This window comes from Phyllobates terribilis, unplaced genomic scaffold (genome assembly GCF_046119375.1).
Source record: "Phyllobates terribilis strain yellow unplaced genomic scaffold, ASM4611937v1 Scaffold_3__8_contigs__length_932513732, whole genome shotgun sequence".
Taxonomy (NCBI): Eukaryota; Metazoa; Chordata; class Amphibia; order Anura; family Dendrobatidae; genus Phyllobates; species Phyllobates terribilis.
In genome coordinates, this window is record NW_027362763.1 from 268,568,555 (window position 1) to 268,591,482 (window position 22,928).

The 22,928-nt window shown below is 42.0% G+C and overlaps 1 protein-coding gene across 1 annotated transcript in view; it reads left to right on the plus strand.

The window, feature by feature from the left end:
* The window catches only part of SMC4 (structural maintenance of chromosomes 4), a 74,434-nt gene extending 56,174 nt beyond the window's left edge, over nt 1-18,260 (plus strand). The window contains exons 20-24 of the mRNA XM_073674805.1: nt 4,059-4,232; nt 4,316-4,498; nt 13,243-13,475; nt 16,326-16,509; nt 16,707-18,260. Coding sequence (XP_073530906.1) covers nt 4,059-4,232; nt 4,316-4,498; nt 13,243-13,475; nt 16,326-16,509; nt 16,707-16,883 — 951 coding nt within the window. The 3' untranslated portion in view covers nt 16,884-18,260. The remainder of the gene's footprint in view (nt 1-4,058; nt 4,233-4,315; nt 4,499-13,242; nt 13,476-16,325; nt 16,510-16,706) is intronic.
* The last annotated feature ends 4,668 nt before the right edge of the window (nt 18,261-22,928 follow it).

Sequence of the window (22,928 nt, forward strand, 5' to 3'; positions counted from 1 at the left end):
GAGACCCTGTGCTGTGAGCATGGGGTCCCGATCATTGCCATGGAGACCCGATGTCGTCATGACAACATCCGGGGCACCAGGAAGTTAGATGGATCATGCGCAGTGTACGATTTATCTAATTTGTGTCTGCAGGGGCTGACACCCTGTATAGCACAGAGATGCTGCTACATCCTTATGCTATGCAAGGGATCAACCTGCAAAAAATGAAAGTCCCATAGTGGGACAAAGTTTAAAAGTGCAAAAAAAAAAATTGTAATTTTTTTTTTAACCCCTTAACCCCCGAGGGTGGTTTGCACGTTAATGACCAGGCCAATTTTTACAATTCTGACCACTGTCACTTTATGAGGTAATTACTCTGGAACGCTTCAACGGATCCCCCTGATTATGAGATTGTTTTTTCGTGACATATTGTACTTCATGATTGTGGTAAAATTTCTTTGCTATCACTTGCGTTTATTTGTGAAATAAAAACGGAAATTTGGCGAAAATTTTGCAATTTTCAAAATTTGAATTTTTATGCCCTTAAATCAGAGAGATATGTCACACAAAAGAGTTAATAAATAAATTTCCCACATATCTACTTTACATCAGCACAATTTTGGAACCAAAATTTTTTTTTGTTAGGGAGCTATAAGGGTTAAAAGTTGACCAGCTATTTCTCATTTTTCCAACAAAATTTACAAAACCACATCACATTTGAAGTCACTTTGAGAGGTCTTTATGACAGAAAATACCCAAAACTGACACCATTCTAAAAACTGCACCCCTCAAGGTGCTCAAAACCACATTCAAGAACTTTATTAACCCTTCAGGTGCTTCACAGGAATTTTTGGAATGTGGAAGAAAAAAATGAACATTTAACTTTTTTCACAAAAATGTTACTTTAGACCCAATTTTTTTTATTTTCACAGGGGTAACAAGAAAAAATGGACCCCAAAATTTGTTGTGCAATTTCCCCTGGGCACGCAGATACCCAATATTTGGGGAAAAAACACTGTTTGGGCGCACGGCAGGGTTCGGAAGGGAAGGAGCGCCATTTGACTTTTTGATTGTAAAATTTGCTTGAATAATTAGCGGACGCCATGTTGCGTTTGGAGAGCCCCTGTGTGCCCAAACATTGGAGCTCCCCCACAAGTGACCCCATTTTGGAAACTAGACCCCCCAAGGCACCTTTCTAGATGCATAGTGAGAACTTGGAACCCCCAGGTGCTTCACAAATTGATTCGTAAAAAGTGAAAAAAAAATACTTTTCCATTTTTACTAATCAATTTGTGAAGCACCTAAAGGTTCCAAGTGCTCACTATGCATCTAGATAGGTGCCTTGGGGGGTCTAGTTTCCAAAATGGGGTCACTTGTGGGGGAGCTCCAATGTTTGGGTACACAGGGGCTCTCCAAACGCAACATGGCGTCCGCTAACAATTTGAGCCGATTTTCCATTCAATTTGTTAGCGGACACCATGTCGCGTTTGGAAAGCCCCTGATGTGCCTAAACAGTGGAGCTCCCCCACAAGTGACCCCATTTTGGAAACTATACCCCTCAAGGATTTTATTAAGGTGTATAGTGAACATTTTGAACCCAGAGGTACGACACAGAATTTGATAACATTAGGTCATCATATTGAATAAGTTGTCATTAGTCTTGAGCGCAAGTGCTCGTTACTTGAGTTTGCATCGGGTACTCAGGTATGCATCATGTACTGCGCGTGCTCGAGTCCCCGCCCGGATGTTTCACGGTTATTAGACACCCAAAAAAAAAACATGCGGGGATCGCTCGTGCATGGCAGGCAATCCCCGCAAAGTTTTTTGGGCCGTGAAGCATATGGGGCGGAGACTCGAGCATGTTACTCAAATACCCACGATACTCAATGCATGCCAGAACACCCGATGCAAACTCGAGTAGCGAGCACTTGCTCAACACTAGTCGCCATATCGTCATCTTTTTTCCTTACTTTTGAAAAAAATCACAACCCCATCACAACCCCAGCCCTAACCGTAGCACAGCCCTAACCGTAGCACAGCCCTAACCGTAGCACAGCCCTAACCGTAGCACAGCCCTAACCGTAGCACAGCCCTAACCGTAGCACAGCCCTAACCGTAGCACAGCCCTAACCGTAGCACAGCCCTAACCGTAGCACAGCCCTAACCGTAGCACAACCCTAACCGTAGCACAACCCTAACCTGAGAGTTTATTTTTTACACCGTTCCTCATGCAGTATAAGTGATTAGACGACCTTATTCTTCGGGTCGGTGAGACTACAGCGATACCAGAATCATATGGGGTTTTTATGACTGACAGCTGTCACACACTAAAAGACGCATTTTTTGTAAAATCTAGTTTTTGCATCGCCATATTTTGAGAGCTATAATTTTTCCAGATTTTGGCAGACAGTCATTTGACGGCTTGTTTTTTGCGGGATGAGTTGACGTTGTTATTGGTGACATTTTCAGGCACGTGACATTTTTTGATTTCTTTCTATTCCGATTTTTGGGAGGCAGAATAAACAAAAACCAACAATTCAGGAATTGTTTTTTTTATTATTATTATTCTGTTCCGCATGTGGTAAAATTGATAAGGTAGCTTTATTCTTCGGGTCAGTACGTTTACAGCGGTACCACATTTATATTGGGTACAGTAGTTCAATGCCGTTTGTGGGGAATATTTTTTCATAAGAGTTTGGGAAAGTTATGAAATGTCCTATAAATGTCTGTCCTATTCCTGATCTAAGGGTCTAGACTTTTAGCTGAGATGAATCTGTGCTACAGTAAATTTATCACTTAAACATGAGCCATGTATGAGGGAGTCGGAGTCTGTGTCATGGAAATTGAGGAGCCGGAGGTTTGGCTTATCAACTCCACAGCCCTGATTTAAAAACGTCATCTTGTACTGCAAAAAACAAGCCCTTACATGACTGTCGAACGAAATATGGAAAAATTATTTAAAAACTAGTCTTTGCAACAACAAAAAAATCGTCTTTTAGTGTGACAGTTGCCAAACATAAAAACCCCATACGAATCTGGTATTGCTGTAATCGCACCGACCCGAAGAATAAAGTCATCTAATCACTTATACCACGAGGAATGGTGTAAGAAATAAACTCTAGGGTTGGGGTTATGGTAGGGTTGGGATTTTTTCAAAAGTAAAGGAAAAAAAAAAAAATGATGATATGGCGACTAGTGTTGAGCGCAAGTACTCGCTACTTGAGTTTTGCATCAAGTGCTCGGGTATGCATAGAGTATTGCGGTTGCTTGAGTGACATGCTCGAGTCTCCGCCCCATATGTTTCGCGGCTGTTATACAGCCAAAAAAACACTCGGGGATTGCTTGCCATGCACGAGCGATCCCCGCATGTTGTTTTTGTTTTTTTTTTTGAGTGTCTAACAACCATGAAACATGCGGGGCGGGGACTCGAGCATGTCACTTGAGCACCCGTGATACATGGTGCATACCTGAGTACCAGATGCAAACTAGTAGCGAGCACTTGCCCTCAAGACTAATGACAACTTATTCAATATGATGACCTAATGTTCTCAATTTCTGTGTCGTACCTCTAGGTTCAAAAAGTTCACTATACCCCTTGATAAAATCCTTGAGGGGTGTAGTTTCCAAAACGGGGTCACTTGTGGGGGGTTTGCACTGTTTAGGCGCATCAGGGGCTCTCCAAACACAACATGACATACGCTCTCTATTCCCGCCAATTTTGCGTTCAAAAAGTCACACAGTGCTCCTTCCCTTCTGAACCCTGCCGTGCGCCCAAACAGTGTTTTTTTTTTTTCTCCCACATATGGGGTATCCGCTTACTCAGGAGAAATTGCACAACAGTTTTGGGGTTCCATTTTTCTCTTCTTACCATTGTGAAAATAAAAATTTGGGGCTAAAAGGTTGTTTTTGTGGAAAAAGTTTGATTGTTTTAAAAAAAATTAAAAAAAAGACATGTAACAAGAGCTGACTGATCATTAATGTGTATCACAGTAAAGCACACTGAAATTTGTCTTGCAACTAGACACAGAACTTTCCACTGCACACTTATTCTATTTTTTTGTTTTACCTTCTTTGACTAGGGTTCACTTGGTGAGGTCCAAGAAAAACACAATGATTTGCTGCAAGAAATTAAAGCCATCCAAGATAAAGAACATGTCCTTCAAAAGGAAGCACTTAACATCCGGCTGAAAATTGAGCAAATAGACGGTCATATGGCAGAACATCAGTCCAAAATAAAACACTGGCAGAAAGAGGTAGGGTGGCTATAATTGTGGTAACTTGAGGTAAATGTATTGTTCACGATAATATTAGAATTTTTTTTTTTTTTTTTTATCAGATTTCGAAACTTTCACTACATAAAATAGAAGACAATCAAGAAGAAGTTCTTCCTGTTCTAACACAAGAAGAGCTAGAAGCATTGAAGGATCTTCATCATATAAATAATCAAATAGCACTGTTGGAAGCAAAGAGTGATGAGATTAAACCAAATCTTGGCGCTATTGCGGAATATAAAAAGAAGGTATTACAATTTTCCTGTTTTCTTTGCATCAAATTTTGGTTTGTGACTAAATAAGCTCTAGTTGAAATCCTAGCTAAAATCCATGATGGCTATGACATATATGGTACAGGAGTATATTGAGTCTCTATAACGGATGGTAACTGTCCCTTTTTAACTAAACCTGTTGGTGAAATGACAACTGGAAATTGATTTCTGAGAAAATGGTTCACAATCCTCTTGTGAAACCTGTTATAGACCTGTTTAAAGATACATAAGGAAAAGTCAAACTGCATTTCTTTGTTTTAAAGGGGCCTATTGGATAAAAAAAAAAAAAAAGTAAAATGCCTTTTAGTTTTTCTTTAGTATAATTTTTGGGTACATTTGCCCATTTAATCTTGCCTTTATAAAGAAATGAAACTTATGGAGCCTGAAAAACAGAAGTTCTTATATTGATATCTGATAAAATAAGTGCATGGTAAGTAATGCAGTGTCTTGACATATTCGATGTTTAGCATTGTCAAATTAGCTAAATTTAGCATTTAGCAATGTCAAATGTTTTTTGATTTTTTTTCTTGCGTATTAATGCAGGATTACTTTGAATGAAAAGAAAAACCAAACTGCAACACAGAAGTATTGCAGAATATTGTACCTACAGAGTTTTTTATTGGGCCCTGAAAAGGGGGCCTTAACTGGGCTTAAGATGCTGTGCCACCCCAATGGCAACCTGAGGTCATGAAAGGGGGATTTGGATGTTGTGATGGCATAACCCATCCTTTCTCACTACTTAGGTCGGAGTCACACTAGCGTATAGCATTGTATGCGATATGCTAATGACACTCGGCTCCTGCTGTGCCGCAAGCCTGAGCCGAGTGTCAGTGCTCCGCTCCTCTCACATGATTCGCACGATCATTCATTTCTGGCGTCCATGGGAATCTCACTGCTCTTGGGTGACATCTGATTACAGAGTGATGTTTCACACGTACCCGTAGACTTGCATGGGTGCGTGCGATCCATTTCTTGGTGCCATTCACAGCATGCTGCAATTGTTTTCGCATGCCAAATCTGCATGAGACAATTGCAGATGTGCACTACCCCATAGTATGACATTGGGCCAAGTGCAATGCAATTTTTTATCGGATTGCATTTGTCCGCTTTATTCGCTCGTGTGAGCGAGGCCTTAGACACTGCAGCCAGTGTAACTGTGGCTTCTAAAGGGTCGAGTTGCAGGTGAGTGACAGACAGCTGTGTAACTTGTGAGAGCGCTCATACACATTTTTGGGAAGTTAATGTGTTTGTCTGGGTCAGCTTGAATGTGTATTTATAAGGGGATCCTTGGCAGCAGAAGTCCAAGGCTGAATCTTGAATTTCTGCTGCTAAAGTGCCACTAGTGTGCCCAAACAATATAGCTACATGTGGCTTTTTTTTTTTTTTTCCTCTTTACCCCAAACCTACTCATCCTTTTGGCTTTCCTCCCCAGCCACCACGGGCAGTGACACAAAAATTTCCTCTGGATATGTAATTGTGGTTGCGTAACCCCTTTTAAGTGTTCCATTTTCTTTTAATTGATCTAAAGTCTGAATTCCCCTTGATTCCCAACCTCCGAAACCAGTCGATTTGTTAAACTCCGCCAGCTGCTGATTTTTCCCATAATGGTTTAAAATTAGAGTAATCATTTGTCCCCAGCAGCCTCTTCCCTCTGTCCCACACCTTGTACATAATTTCTAAGATCAGTTTCTCTATATCTGTGTACTTAGTGCCCACTTCCAGTACATATATTAGCGACACCCATTTTTTGTCTTGTAGGACAAGACTACTATTCTTACCCACACGCTCTTTTTTTCTTTATCGCTTCATTGGGGGACACAGGACCATGGGTGTATGCTGTTGACACTAGGCAAAAAAAGAATTTGCTCCTCCTCCGCAGTATACACCCGCCTACAGGCACCAAGCTCACCAGTTTAAGCTTAGTGTCTGTAGGAGGTAGACCTGGATCCTAACTGATCCAACCCTGTTGTGTTTTATTAATGTTTGTTCTTTATTTTTCAGATACAGCTCTTCAGGGTTAACAGGGAAATCGCCCCCCCTTCCCCCCCGGAAATCGGCCAATCGGGACCGAGGAGCAATGTGACGCCTCCGTCACGCCCACAGTTCTCCCGGGGACCTTATCAGCGGCTGAGTTATTAAGCCCGCCCCCATTCCTTCTGCCTATCGGAGCCTCAGCTCCCCTAGGTTACCCAGGGCAGCACCCTCTGCTCCTGCCCCAGGAAAGGTTTTCAGGTTTCTACTCCAATCTTTTCGTCGTTCGACGGCTCACTATGTCCGATCCTAGACCTCAAACAACTAAACCGACAGGTACGCGTACGGCACTTCAGAATGGAGTCCCTCAGGTCAGTAATCGCCTCGATGGAGGCCGGGGAATATCTATGTTCAGTGGACATTCAGGATGCGTATCTTCATATGCCAATCTGCGCACCACATCAGAAGTTCCTTCGATTTGCCTTCCAGAACGCACATTACCAGTTCACTTCTCTCCCCTTCGGGCTTGCCTCCGCCCCGAGGGTTTTCACAAAGGTAATGGCGACGGTCATGGCCATTCTACGAGCCAGGGGAATTGTAATTATCCCCTACCTCGACAACCTGATGATCAAGGGTCCCATGTTCAGGGACTGTCTCCACAGTCTCCAGATCACCCTGAACACGCTCTCTCTGTTAGGCTGGCTGATCAACACAGACAAATCCTCCCTGGTCCAATCTCAGTGCTTAACCTTTCTAGGGATGCAGTTCGACACGACCCATGCCCAGGTCCTTCTCCCGAGGGAAAAGATAAACTCTCTCCGTCGGGGGATTCACCTTCTCTCCGACCCAAGTCCACGCCGTCTTCGCCTATGCATGAGTGTCTTGGGAAAAATGGTGGCAGCTATGGAAGCAGTGCCATTTGCCCAGTTCCATACCCAGCCTCTTCAACTGGCCCTTCTGTCGGCATGGGACAAGAACCCATCGTCTCTAGATCGACGCATCCGGTTACCTCTTCACATGAGAAGGTCATTAATATGGTGGACTCGCCCTTCCTCCTTCAGACCGGGGAGGTCATTCCTACCACTTCACTGGCAGGTGGTCACAACCGATGCCAGCCTCATCGGTTGGGGGGCAGTCTTCCTCCACCACACGGCGCAGGGCCGTTGGAGTCCGCACAAAGTCTCCCTACCGATCAATATATTGGAGTTAAGGGCAATCTACCTGGCGTTGCGTCACTGGCAGGACATTCTTGCAGGGTTCCCAGTTCGCGTACAATCGGACAACGCCACGGCGGTGGCGTACATAAACCGTCAGGGAGGAACGTGCAGCAAGTCCGTCTTGAAAGAGGTGACGAGTGCTAGTTTGGGCCGAGAACACTGTTCCGGCAATCTCAGCAGTCCACATTCCGGGAGTCGACAGTTGGGCGGCCGACTTCCTCAGTCGGCAGGGCCTTGCCTCAGGAGAATGGTCTCTCCATCCCGAGGTGTTCCATCAGATTTGCTTACGGTGGGGCGCGCCGGACGTCGACCTCATGGTGTCTGTGTTAAACCGCAAAGTTCCATCCTTCGTAGCCCGGTCCCGCGATCCCCTTGCGATCGCTCAAGACGCGCTAGTCATTTCATGGTCTCAGTTCCAGCTGCCCTATCTTTTTCCCCCTCTACCATTGTTACCTCGGGTCGTCAAAAAGATCAAGACAGAAGGAGTAGCAGTAATTCTAGTAGCCCCGGATTGGCCCAGACGCGTATGGTACGCAGATCTAGTAAACCTGCTCGTCGACTCCCCCTGGAGACTACTGGACCGTCCGGACCTCCTCTCTCAGGGGCCTATTCTTCATCAGTTCTCGTTCTCTGAATTTAATGGCATGGCCGTTGAGGCCGCAGTGTTGAAGAAGGCGGGTTTTGCAGACCGCGTCATCCAGACCCTAATTAGTGCCAGGAAACCCGCAACCTCGCGCATATACCACAGAACCTGGAGAGCCTTTTTTCGTCACTGCGAGAAGGATCCGCTAGCTCCCATGTCCTTTTCGCTACTGGTCATTTTGGCCTTTCTTCAGTCTGGCCTGGAAGCGGGACTCTCTAAGCACTCTCAAAGGCCAGGTTTCGGCCTTGTCCATTCTATTCCAACATAACTTGGCTTTCCGTCCTCAGGCCAAGACGTTTCTACAAGGGCTGGCTCACCTGGCGCTGCCTTATCACCCCCCCCGGTGGATCCATGGGACCTTAATATGGTCCTGAGCTTCCTTCAACAGCCCCCGTTTGAACCCATTCAGGACATCTTGGCCTCGTTTCTCTCCTGGATGGTGGCTTTCCTGGTGGCTATTACCTCTATTAGGAGGGTTGCAGAGCTCGCAGCCCTCTCTTGTCAGTCGCCTTTTTTGGTCTTCCATCAAGACAAGGTAGTGCTCAGGCCAGTGCCTTCTTGTTTTTGCCAAAAGTGGTCTCCTCTTTCCACATCAATGAGGACATGGTTTTGCCTTCCTTTTGCCCGGCCCCAGTGTTCCCTCGGGAGAAATCCCTGCACAAACTGGATCTGGTCAGAGCTTTACGTGTGCACCTTTCTAGAACTGCTTCCCTTCGGCGTTCGGACGCCCTGTTTGTCATCCCCGAGGGGCGTCGCAAGGGTCTTCCTGCTTCCAAGTCAACCATCGCCCGTTGGATACGTTCGACCATTTTGGAGGCATATCGCGTCTCGGACAAATCTCCCCCTCCGGGGGTAAGGGCTCACTCCACCCGGGCGGTGGGGGTCTCTTGGGCTGTTCGCCATCAGGCTTCAGCTTCTCAGATCTGTAAGGCCGCAACATGGTCTTCACTCCACGCCTTTTCAAGGTTTTACCAGGTCCACACTTATTCATCGGCTGATGCCAGTCTTGGACGGAAGGTTCTGCAGGCAGCGGTTGCCCTCAGTCAGACCTAGTCTGTGGCTATCTTTTGTTCTCCCACCCTAGGGACTGCTTTTGTACGTCCCATGGTCCTGTGTCCCCCAATGAAGCGATAAGAGGGATTTTTGGTACTCACCGTAAAATCTTTCTTGAGCCTTCATTGGGGGACACAGTACCCTCCCTGATTTTGAGCATAGATACAGTTGGCCCTGTTGGGCATCTAATTTAGTTTTCACGGTTGTGCCCCGTTGGGCGTTGCATAGTTAATTGTGTTATGTTCCTCCTACTGCTTTAGCCACTAACTGGTGAGCTTGGTGCCTGTAGGCGGGTGTATACTGCGGAGGAGAAGCTAATTCTTTTTTTGCCTAGTGTCAACCTCCTAGCGACAACAGCATACACCCATGGTCCTGTGTCCCCCAATGAAGGCTCCAAGAAAGAGATTTTACAGTGAGTACCAAAAATCCCTTCTTTTTTTTTCCCAACCATGAAAATGTTGCATTTGTGAAGCTATAAAACATATCCATGGATCTGGAATCGCCAAACCTCCCTCAGTTTTGTCCCTTTGAAGTGACGCCATTTTCATCCTTGCATTTCGCTTGCACCATATCCATTCTCTGAACAATGACTGCACCTTTCGGAATATGGTAGGAGGATCCAACATGGGGAATTGTGAAGCCAATACAACAATTGTGGCATCAAAATCATTTAAATGCGGTTCCCCCTACCTATTACTGACGGAGGCAATTTACACCACTTATTTAATTTTGATCTAAATCTATGTAGTAAGGTGTTTATGTTTAACACTCTATAGTCTTTTAATATTTGAAGCGACTACCACACCGAGATATTTGAACTGTTCCACCACTTGTATCCGAGCTAGTGCAGTTTTTTCCATATGTGGGAGAGGGTCCACTGGTAATATAGATGACTTATCCCAATTGATTTTTTTAGGCCTGATCTCTGACCAAACTCCTTTTATATCTGTCATTATTGGACCAAAAGATGACACTATATCGCCCACATACAGTAGCATGTAATTGGCATACAGCTTCACCTTTTCTATTATGTTATTACACTTAAAAGCAATGAAGTCCTTCAAATCTCTGTTTACATGCCACCGGCTCAATTGCTAGTGCAAATAGGAGAGGTGAGAGCGGGCACCCCTGTCTTGTACCCCTATCCAACTCAAATGGCCTTGACAATCGACCATTTATTCCCAATCTAGCAGACGCCAATCCATAGAGAATTTTGACCCAATTTATAAACTTATAACCAAATTCCGTTTTTGACGCTGTTGAAAGCTTTTGCAGCGTCAAGGGATATTATTGCTCTGTTTCCAGGTTCCTTATTACTCATTTGTATATTAAGATACAACTGTCTAATGTTGATAGCCGAAGATTTGTTAAGCGTAAATCCTGTTTGATCTTCATGGATCACTTCCGTTATTTTATTTAACCTATTGGCTAATATCTTAATATTCACAGAGAGTAGGGATAATTGGACAATACGAGTCTGGTTTCTCGGGGATTTTCCCCTGTTTCAAGATTAGGACAATATTTGCTTCATTCATAATGTGGGCAATCTTCCTACTGATGCGGCCTCCTCAAAAACTCACAAAAATTTTGGTAACATTATCTCCCCATATCTTTATTGAATTCTCCTGGGATACCATTAGACCCCGGGGCTTTTTCTTTTTGGAGTTTACTCGCTGCCTCCTCAAACTCCTCTAATGTTAATGGCCTGTCCAAGAGCATACTACAACCCCTGGCAAAAATTATGGAATCACCAGGCTCAGAGGATGTTCATTCAGTTGTTTAATGTTGTTGAAAAAAAACAGATCACAGACATGGCACAAAACGCTATAAGAAATCAAGATAAAAAATGTGGTACTCAGTAAGGGTAATTTTTTCAGACCAAGCAGAGGGAAAAAATTATGGAATCACTCAATTCTGAGGAAAAAATTATGGAATCACCCTGTAAATTTTCATTTCCAAAATGAACACCTGCGTCAAATTCGATCTGCTCGTTAGTCTGCATCTTAAAAGGAGTGATCACACCTTGGAGAGCTGTTGCACCAAGTGGACTGACATGAATCATGGCTCCAACATGAGAGATGTCAATTGAAACAAAGGAGAGGATTATCAAACTCCTAAAAGAAGGTAAATCATCACGCAATGTTGCAAAAGATGTTGGTTGTTCACAGTCAGCTGTGTCTAAAATCTGGACCAAATACAAACAACATGGGAAGGTTGTTAAAGGCAAACATGCTGGTAGACCAAGGAAGACCTCAAAGCGTCAAGACCTGAAACTTAAAGCAATGTCTCCAAAACAGGAAATGCACAACAAAACAAATAAGGAACGAATGGGAGGAAATTGGAGTCAATGTTTGTGACCGAACTGTAAGAAACCGCCTAAAGGAAATGGGATTTACATACAGAAAAGCTAAATATAAGCAATCATTAACACCTAAACTGAAAAAAACAAGGTTACAATGGGCTAAGGAAAAGCAATCGTGGACTGTGGATGACTGGATGAAAGTCCTATTCGGTGATGAATCGTGAATCTGCTGTAACTTTTGTTTGGTGCTTTTCCAATGAGATTTATAAAGATGACTGCATGAAGAGAACATGTAAATTTCCACAGTCATTGATGATATGGGGCTGCATGTCAGGTAAAGGCACTGGGGAGATGGCTGTCATTACATCTTCAATAAATGCCTAAGTTTACATTGATATTTTGGACAGTTTTCTTATCCCATCAATTGAAAGGATGTTTGGGGATGATGACATCAGTTTTCAAGATGATAATGCATCCTGCCATAGAGCAAAAACTGTGAAAACATTCCTTGAAAGAAGACACATAAGGTCAATGTCATGGCCTGCAAATAGTCCGGATCTCAATCCAATTGAAAATCTTTGGTGCAAGTTGAAGAAGATGGTCCATGACAAGGCTCCAACCTGCAAAGCTGATCTGGCAACAGCAATCAGAGAAAGTTGGAGCCAGATTGATGAAGAGTACTGTTTGTCACTCATTAAGTCCATGCCTCAGAGACTGCAAGCTGGTATTAAAGCCAGAGATGGTGCAACAAAATATTAGTGATGTATTGGAGTGTTCTTTTGAGTTTGTTTTTCATGATTCCATAATTTTTTCTCTGCTTGGTCTGAAAAAAAATTACCCTTACGGAGTAGCACATTTTTTATCTTGATTTCTTTTAGTGTTTCTTAAAGCCCTAAAGTTGCCATTTGAAATGACTTTAGTTTTGTGCCATGTCTGTGATCTGCTTTTTTTCAACAACATTAAACAACTGAATGAACATCCTCCGAGCCCGGTGATTCCATAATTTTTGCCAGGGGTTGTAGAATCTACGGATAGTTTAGGGAGCTGTATACTGTCTAAGTACAGAGATATATCATCCTCTTGCGTTGTGGAGTTAAACATGTATATTTCTCTATAGTATGTACTTAATGTGGACAAGATATCTGAAGTGTCTAATTATTTCCCCTTCTGCTGATACTAGTTTTATATGTGAAGACCCATCTTGCGCCTTTACTATTGTTGCCAGCAAATGTCCTGCACTTTCCCCCACAAAAAAATATTTTTGTTCAGTGAACATACACCTCTGGGATGCCAACCCCATTAGATAAGTCATGTCCCTCTGAGATGACTCCGCCTGACCCCTTTTACACGCATTCGAAAATGAATGCTGGTGGATTTAAAATCCTAATTAATCCAGAGTGTTTGAACCGGCCCTCGGTTACACTGTTTGTAGTTGCAACCTTACATGCCTGTCTTTGAAAATGTCATATGCTTCTCTTATTTTTTCTTTTCATGATAAGCTATATTTATAACAACTTTTTATTTTTTTAAATAGGAAGAATTATATTTGCAAAGAGTTGCTGAACTTGATGAAATTACAGAGGAGAGGGACCGATTTAGACGAGCTTATGAAGATCTTCGTAAGCAAAGGCTTAATGAGTTTATGGCTGGATTTAATATCATTACAAATAAGCTGAAGGAGAACTACCAGATGCTGACGCTAGGAGGAGACGCCGAGCTGGAACTTGTTGACAGCCTGGATCCATTTTCAGAAGGCATCATGTTTAGGTTTGTAAATCATTTTCTCAGGACTATATAATATTGCTGGTTATACTATAGAACATACATGTCAAACTCAGGCCCGTGGGACAAATCTGGCCCGCGGTGTAATTTTATATTTGAGAAAATACCAAATATCTACTAGAGCTGCCCACCTGTACACGTCGCATGCCAATACTGCAAATCCTTCATTTCCGGTATGGCATGCTCCCTGGTTACTACAAGGCTGTTTACTGCACACCCCATAGTAACGCGCTCCCTGGCTATGACTCTTCCTGTCCGGCATTCACCTGAGCCGGACGTTCCCTCCTCTTCTCCCTACATCAGCGTGTACTCTCTGTGCTCTCTCATACATCTCTGCACGCATGACGCCTACCACCCTATATCTTCTCCACAAGTGTGCTATTGGGCCAGTGTGCTGATGCCATGATTTAATACAGTTTTAAATAACCACAAATGGAGATCAATGACCTGGGAAGGATATGTTGTCTAACCCAGAAAGTCTTAAAGGGGCAAAGCCCCACTAGAAATGACTCGTCTCTAGGAGGTTAATCAAACCTAGCTTTTATTGTACTACATTAAGTTAGTTTATGGGGTAATGAATTAAATGACAATCCTAATTTGCCATAAATAGATTATTCGATATAAGTGCATAATCTATTTATGGCAAATTAGGATTGTCATTTTAATTCCTTACCCCATAAAATATCTATTTTTATTGTAGTACAATAAAAGCTAAATTTTATTGACCTGCTAGAGAGGCGTCATTTCTTGTGGGGCTTACCCCCGTTAGGCCTTTTTGGATTATGCAATGATTTTTTTTATTACTCTTTCACGTATTGTCCATCTTGTTTTTTTTCTACATTATCATCTTTCCCTATGTATTTAAATCTTGCCATTTCATGTTCACTCCCTACCATCTGGACTCTGATTTTATCAAAATGATATCAAGCAGCCCAGTAAGTGATGCATAGCTGGAGTCAAGGTCTCTGCCTTTATTTTATGCTGCCTTTAGCAAACACCTGGTGACAGATTTCTTTTAAGATTTGCTTGTTCCAGATTACTTTTTTTAAGCAAAACTCAAGTTTGTTTCCATATGAAGAAAGATCATTGTTAGAATTGATAAGGAAAAACTACCTCAGTTGTAGAAGTTTTTTTTAATAAAGCTCAAGGTTGGCCCACGACTTTGTCCAAGTTTTTAATATTTACCCACTGTGTATTTGCGTTTGACATCCCTGCGTATAGAAGATGTAGATTTGGGATACGATGACTTTAGATAATTTTGCATCAACACTCAAGCAGGTCAGTTGGTAATGGCATGATGATTTTGTCGGATTGAACAGGTACATTCAGAGTGGAGACCCCCCCCTATAGGGGGACTCAGATTATGTTTTAATAGGCATTTCTTTGCTGTTCAAGTAAAGAGGCTTCAGCATTGAAGTGTGGTCTGCAGCCAAAAGGTGACATGCCCCTTCCTAAATTATAGCTACTGTTTTACTGTGCAACTCTAGATGCTGTCCAGTTTAATAAGTTATGTTGATTGTGTTTAAGCCTCCTGCTGGCAAGGATCTTTGTACACTTTGACCAATGCAAATTTAAAATGGGAAATGTATAAATCATGTTATACCACCATGACCATATGTTTTCTGAAAATGACACCCAGCTCATATTTATGGGCGCCTTCATGCAACTTTGCATTAGACGTCAAAAGCCAGGAGTGGAGCTTACAGAGAAAAACTATAATTGAAAGATGTATACTTGTTCTGTGTTTTGGCATCCAAATACTAATGAAATACTGGTCAAAAATATTGATGTGTGAATGAGGCCTTTCAGTGTATCATCTTATGAAAAATCATACATTCATGTTTGTGGCTAAAATACTGTCCTACAAATGAGTCTAAAAGCCCCCATACACATTAAACAAATGTCAGCTGACCATGCCAATATGTGGGGGTTCTGCCGACTGTCTAATCAGTATGGAGGCACTGACCAATTAATGGTTGGGAGAGATGGCGATCACACATGTCTGATTTCAGAATGGCATTGTTCTCCCTGAGATGTCAGTTGTTCACTTTCTCATGGAGAACACTCGGCCAAGCGAGCGCTCCAGTGTATGGGAGAGTTGGCTGAGATGGCTGTGGGCTATAGCATCGTTCGGCAGACGGCCATCTAATGAGTATGGGCAGCATTAGACATGTAACCTTCTACACGTGAGCGTTTAGGATGTGCACAGATTATGTCTGCATAAACATATCACATATTCACCACAAATGAATGGTGAAAATATCCATGATTCATGTGTGAATACATTTTTGAGTCAAAATTGACCTGATATAAAGCAGGGAGAATAAGAAGTGCCACTGCTAATCTTTGTAAGCTATTGCAACGCCCCTACTCAGATGTAACAATTGAAGAGTACATATTCTGTCATTGATAAGTAAGGGAGTAAATAACAGTTTTTCTTTCCTGAGGTCCTTAGTGCTTACATGGTGGGAGAGATGACTATTGGCTGTGATCCTTCTTCCTGGTGTCACTTGTCCATACTGTTTTCCTGCTCGCCTTTGTCATGTCCTCCACATCTGTCACATGTCAGTTTTTGCTGCTGGCCAGGATAGTTTTTCAAGGTACTGGAGTACCCCTTTAATGTCTTATGTCCTTTAATATTACAACCTGTTGTTTCCTTCCAACTGCATGAAAACCTGTCCAGGTTGTTTCTCTATTACTGATGCTCAGCAGATAGGTAAAAATACAGGCAGGTCTCCATTTGTGGTGCTACAAGCGTTCTGTCGTGTTTAAGTAACTACTGGTATAATGGTCTATTTCTGAGTAATGGATCACTGCTCATTATTATTTTTACAGTGTGAGACCTCCTAAGAAGAGTTGGAAGAAGATATTTAATCTTTCAGGTGGGGAAAAGACCCTGAGTTCATTAGCTTTGGTATTTGCGCTTCACCACTATAAGCCAACACCATTGTACTTCATGGATGAGATAGATGCAGCTCTAGACTTCAAAAATGTGTCCATAGTTGCATTCTACATTTATGTAAGTATCTTTTTGTAATTTATGAACACTGTGGTGGAGGCAATTAGACTGACACCTATATTTTTTCTGCACAATTTTCTAAATTATTTGCCAGTGTAATGAGTTCCACGTCAGAACTGAGACTGAAATGCCAGTGGTGTATCCTGAATAGAAAGTGCTAATTATCCATGTTTTAATTAATTTTCTTTTCTTTTCAGGAACAAACTAAAAACGCCCAGTTCATAATAATATCATTGCGTAACAACATGTTTGAGATTGCGGACAGGCTAATTGGTATTTACAAGACTCATAACACAACCAAAAGTGTGGCAACAAATCCAAAGCTAATTGCTTCAAAAGGACTTGCTGAACTTGGTGCAACACAGTGTGCCTGAAATGTATTCAGAGGCCATGGTGCAAAGGTGCTGGTCAAGACTGCAGAAGGCCCAAAACTAGAATGGACTGTATAACCTTCCTCAGGAGCCTCTCCTACCTGCCTCCTTGTATAACCTAAAACTGGTTCTTACATTGCCAGCACGTTACCTATTCACAGAATAGATGATAAATGTATGATTGAGGGGGTGTTTCAAGTGCTGGGACCCTCCTCAAACGTGTGCAAATGGGGGTCCAAAAGGAGCCAAAGCAAATGTCTATTAACTGCTTATAGGGGTAAAAATCTGTGACTGGAGCAGCGGTCACATATGCTCAGTAATGCTTTTCTCAAACATGGGTCTTTAAACTTCATGTTTCTTTCGGTAAAGCAGCCAGATCCCCAGGAATTATACATTTATAATCTATCTTACAGACATATTGGGGGGAGATTTATTACCTGCATTCTGTACACTAGTCTTAATAAAAGGGAAACTGGCATAAGATGCGCCTGAACTATTAAGAGATGCATATCTTAAATTAGATGCATCACATGCCTGCGCCTGAAATACGAATATATGCCAAGTACCAATTCTAGTACATTTGTCAGGCCATGTGCGTCTTTACCCATTCTGTTAGGCTTTGCCCATTATTTTTTTTGGTGAGCGACAGAGATTGCTCAAACTCACAATTTTGTACAAATGGCGCGTGCCATAATTTTTCACTTTTCTATTACTTCAGTTTCTAGCATAAATGCATTGATAAATGTCCCTGAATATTGTTTATGGGACTGCCTCCTTAATGGATATTTTGTGATTTTTTAACTAATGGGCCATCTTTGGTATATAAGCAGAACTAAGTGCCACTCTCTGGACTACCATGGCCCCTTCACTGAAGTACCAAGCACAGTGACATCCATACAAGTGTGGCTGTGCCTGGAACTGCAGTTCATGTGAATTGCTGATTGGTTTTAGACCTGCACCAATACATTGATGTGCTGTCCTAGAGATAGACCAGTGTAAAACCCCTCTGAGGATAGGTTCTTCTAATGCTGCTATTGTGACAACTGGCTGTAATATATCCCCAGCTCGGTTGTTGTTTTCAATTATATAAATGTATTTTGGAAAACTGCCTTCTTCACTTGAAGCAGAAACGTTGGATGGGGTCTGATACTCTGGGAGGGTTATGTAGGTGTATCATCTCGCATGCAGAAGGCTTTATCTTCACAAGCTCTTGACCATTGAGGTGAATAGACACCATCCAGTTTTCTCTGCTGCAGGCATCCGTGTAAATGTTGAGATCATTTTTCCTTTAATTTCAAACCTGGTCATGTCGTGTGTGGTTAATGTATATATTTTTACGTATAAATGTATATTTCCATTAAAAGTTGAACATTTAAAATATCCAGGACTTGGATCATTAAATTTCCTTGTGTATAATTTGTGTAGATTTATTTCCCATTATTCCATTATAAATGTAGACGGCATATATTGGGAAACTGGAGCCGCACTGCTAACATGCAGGGGTACAAAGTCTTGTAAGATCCCACCTGTTCCTGCATACTTCTCCAGAAGAGGCAGCACTCCAAGTCCAGAGATCAGGCGTAATAGATTTTATTCTGATCATGTGGTGACATTTTGATTCAATACATCATCCTTTCTCAAGCAATGTGTATGGTGAACAGATCACATCTGCATAGGTCTTACAACTAAAGCCTTGTCGTGATCATTGTTCAGTTTTCATATGTTACCAATGATGTGTCTGCAATTCATAAAGTAATATATACATAGTGACATCTCATAGGTGTATTTGTGTGTATATATGTATGTGTGTATATATAGATAGATATATAGATAGAGATATATACAGTACAGACCAAACGTTTGGACACGCCTTCTCATTTAAAGATTTTTCTGTATTTTCATGACTCTGAAAATTGTACATTCACACTGAAGGCATCAAAACTATGAATTAACACATATGGAATTATATACTTAACAAAAAAGTGTGAAACAACTGAAAATATGTCTTATATTCTAGGTTCTTCAAAGTAGCCACCTTTTGCTTTGATGACTGCTTTGCACACTCTTGGCATTCTCTTGATGAGCTTCAAGAGGTAGTCACCGGAAATGGTTTTCACTTCATAGGTGTGCCCTGTCAGGTTTAATAAGTGGGATTTCTTGCCTTATAAATGGGGTTGGGACCATCAGTTGTGTTGTGCAGAAGTCTGTTGGATACACAGCTGATAGTCCTACTGAATAGACTGTTAGCTGCTTTTTTCTTGCTATAATACAAATTCTAAGTAAAGAAAAACGAGTGGCCATCATTACTTTAAGAAATGAAGGTCAGTCAGTCTGAAAAATTGGGCAAACTTTGAAAGTGTCCCCAAGTGTGGTTGCAAAAACCATCAAGCGCTACAAAGAAACTGGCTCACATGAGGACCGCCCCAGGAAAGGAAGACCAAGAGTCACCTCTGCTTCTGAGGATAAGTTTATCCGAGTCACCAGCCTCAGAAATCGCAGGTTAACAGCAGCTCAGATTAGAGACCAGGTCAATGCCACACAGAGTTCTAGCAGCAGACACATCTCTTCAACAATTGTTAAGAGGAGACTTTGTGCAGCAGGCCTTCATGGTAAAATAGCTGCTAGGAAACCACTGCTAAGGACAGGCAACGAGCAGAAGAGACTTGTTTGGGCTAAAGAACACAAGGAATGGACATTAGACCAGTGGAAATCTGTGCTTTGGTCTGATGAGTCCAAATTTGAGATCTTTGGTTCCAACCACCATGTCTTTGTGCAACGCAGAAAAGGTGAACGGATGGACTCTACATGCCTGGTTCCCACCGTGAAGCATGGAGGAGGAGGTGTGATGGTGTGGGGGTGCTTTGCTGGTGACACTGTTGGGGATTTATTCAAAATTGAAGGCATACTGAACCAGCATGGCTACCACAGCATCTTGCAGCGGCATGCTATTCCATCCGGTTTGCGTTTAGTTGGACCATCGTTTATTTTTCAACAGGACAATGACCACAAACACACCTCCAGGCTTTGTAAGGACTATTTGACCAAGGAGGAGAGTGATGGGGTGCTACGCCAGATGACCTGGCCTCCACAGTCACCAGACCTGAACCCAATCGAGATGGTTTGGGGTGAGCTGGACCGCAGAGTGAAGGCAAAAGGGCCAACAAGTGCTAAGCATCTCTGGGAACTCCTTCAAGATTGTTGGAAGACCATTTCCGGTGACTACCTCTTGAAGCTCATCAAGAGAATGCCAAGTGTGTGCAAAGCAGTCATCAAAGCAAAAGGTGGCTACTTTGAAGAACCTAGAATATAAGACATATTTTCAGTTGTTTCACACTTTTTTGTTAAGTATATAATTCCACATGTGTTAATTCATAGTTTTGATGCCTTCAGTGTGAATGTACAATTTTCATAGTCATGAAAATACAGAAAAATCTTTAAATGAGGTGTGTCCAAACTTTTAGTCTGTACTGTATGTATGTATGTGTGTGTATATATATATATATATATATATATATATATATATATATATATATATATATATATATATATATATATATATATATATATATATATAAATATATATATATATATAAATATATATATATATATATATATATATATGTGTATAATATATATAATTTATAATATAGATTTTATAGTTGTCAAAGCTCCAGTGTAACATATCACAGTGTGCACAGGTGTGTCTGCATGATTAAAAAACGCTCATCTAGGTTGCCACCATGATAGAAGTCTCTTAATGAATAAGATTCATCTCAGAACGTCCTATTCCAGAGCTGTTACTCCAGTCAGGGATGATGATACTGGGAATGTTCACAACATATAATGGATGTCACCAACGTTACTTAGGATGTTCACAACATATAATAGATGGTACCAACTCTACTGGGGATGTTACAAGAAGATAGCAGAGTCGGCGCCATCTGCCGTAGTCTCTGTTATACTACATTAATGTAGATGGGGGATCACAGGGAAGGTGGGAGCTGAATGAGATCAGAAAAACTCACACAGCAGCGGCTCCAGAGTATAACGTGGAGTAGTTAAACCAACCTCTGTACAGAGTAAATAATTTCAATGACAGCACAACATAAAAGGGGAGGAAAAAAAAAAAGCTGAGGTAGAGATAAACCATGTAAAGAATTATGCCAAAAATAAGCATTTTAAACTGTCTGGGAATTCCTGGTTTCTTTAATGTCCATTATTTAGAGCCTATATAATCTAATCGCTGCACTCCTGATAAGCGGTGCTCAAGAAGGGACCGTGCCCTCAATCATATAAAAATAACCTTGGCACTCAAGAATAAGTTCCAGAAAATGAAAATTTATTGCAGTCCATTACAAATAATGACAAAACGTTTCGGTCACTTAGGACCTTCTTCAGTTGACTGCAGAAAACGCAAAACAATGTGAGTAAATAATAACAACAAAACTCTTTACAAAATCATATACAATCAATGTAAAATAAACATCTAGGTATCAAAAATAGATGGGGATTGGATGGGGATTCAGGAGTAAGGGGAGAGGAAAAAGACCTGAGGGGTTCCTACATGTGAATAAAGCTATCTCTATCCAACCGTGGTAGTGAGGGAAATGAAGACCGTAACCTACCAGTAAATAGACTGTGGTAGGATTGATGGACAAAAATCTTAAGAGGGTCCTATAAAGGACTGCCTAGGAATGGAAGAAACATTCAGTGGGGTGAATCTCTAAGTAAAGTCAAAATGATTTTGACTTGTAGGGATAAAGAACATAAATACCTGTTTCTAGATACTGCACTGTATGGCGCCGCGGTGTCCACCGCTAGGTATGCTGACCATTAGACTAGGGGGGGGAGATCACTTAAATAGGGGAGGTAATAGCAGGATGCACCAATCACTACTATGGGTTAAAGGACGCGGTTATCGCGAAACCGGAAGTGACGTCCTTGTTTTACCGGAAGTGACGTTTCAAGATCACGTGTGCGGTCCACGGGAGGTGCGCTTGCGTTCCAAAGTGCAGGAAATGTCTGCGCTGGATTAATCACTGTGGGTAGCTGTACAAGAAGGTACTTAATGGTTCGGGAATCACAGAGGAGGACAAGGGAAGACATTTTGGGGATAGACACATCTGTAAATGAAAAAGAGATAGTTAGGAAGAAGTACTGCATATAGGAGCATCACAATAAATATTATTCATAGAGAATGAGAAATTTTTAGACAAAAGACAGAAGGTCATATTCCCTATTAAGACCTTTGGGTGCAAGAGCATCCATTTCATGGATCCAAAAGGCCTCCCTTTGTTTAAGGAGGCGGATACGGTCACCCCCGCGACGTGGTGGTGGGACTTGTTCCAACACCTGGTACCTTAATTGAGAAATATTGTGTCCCATGGTGACAAAGTGATGGGGAATGGGCAGAAGCAGATTCTTGCACCTAATCGTAGATTTATGTTTCGATATTCTATCCCGTATGGGCTGTGTAGTTTCCCCAATGTATATCAATCCACAGGGGCATTTGATAAGATAAATTACAAATGTGCTTTCACAGGTATAAAAACCTTTGATATTGTATTTTTTGCCTGTCTGTGAATGATATATTATGTTGCCTTTAAGGACATTGTTACATTGCCTACATTGTAAACATGGAAAGGTACCCGTCTTGGGAGTCTGGAGAAAACGTTGTGTAGGTTTCGATTTACTGGCGCCAATGTCGGCTCGGATCAAGGAGTCCTTGAGGTTTAGGGCTCGTTTAAAACAGGGCATGAATGGTTTTTGAAAGCCGGTAATGGATGGGTAACCGGTGCGTAGGATATTCCAATGTTTGCGAATAGTTTTATGAAGTATGTAAGTGAAGGGGTGATATGTATGGATGAATGCAATCCGGTCTGAATTATCCAGGCGTGCCCTTGTGGGATCAACAGGTTCTGGCTGTAGGATGGACGCAGGGTATCCTCTCTCTTTGAATTTTGTCTCCATCTCCCGTAATCTCTGTTGGCGGATGATGGGGTCTGAGACTATACGTTTCACCCTCTTGAACTGTGATCTCGGTATCGA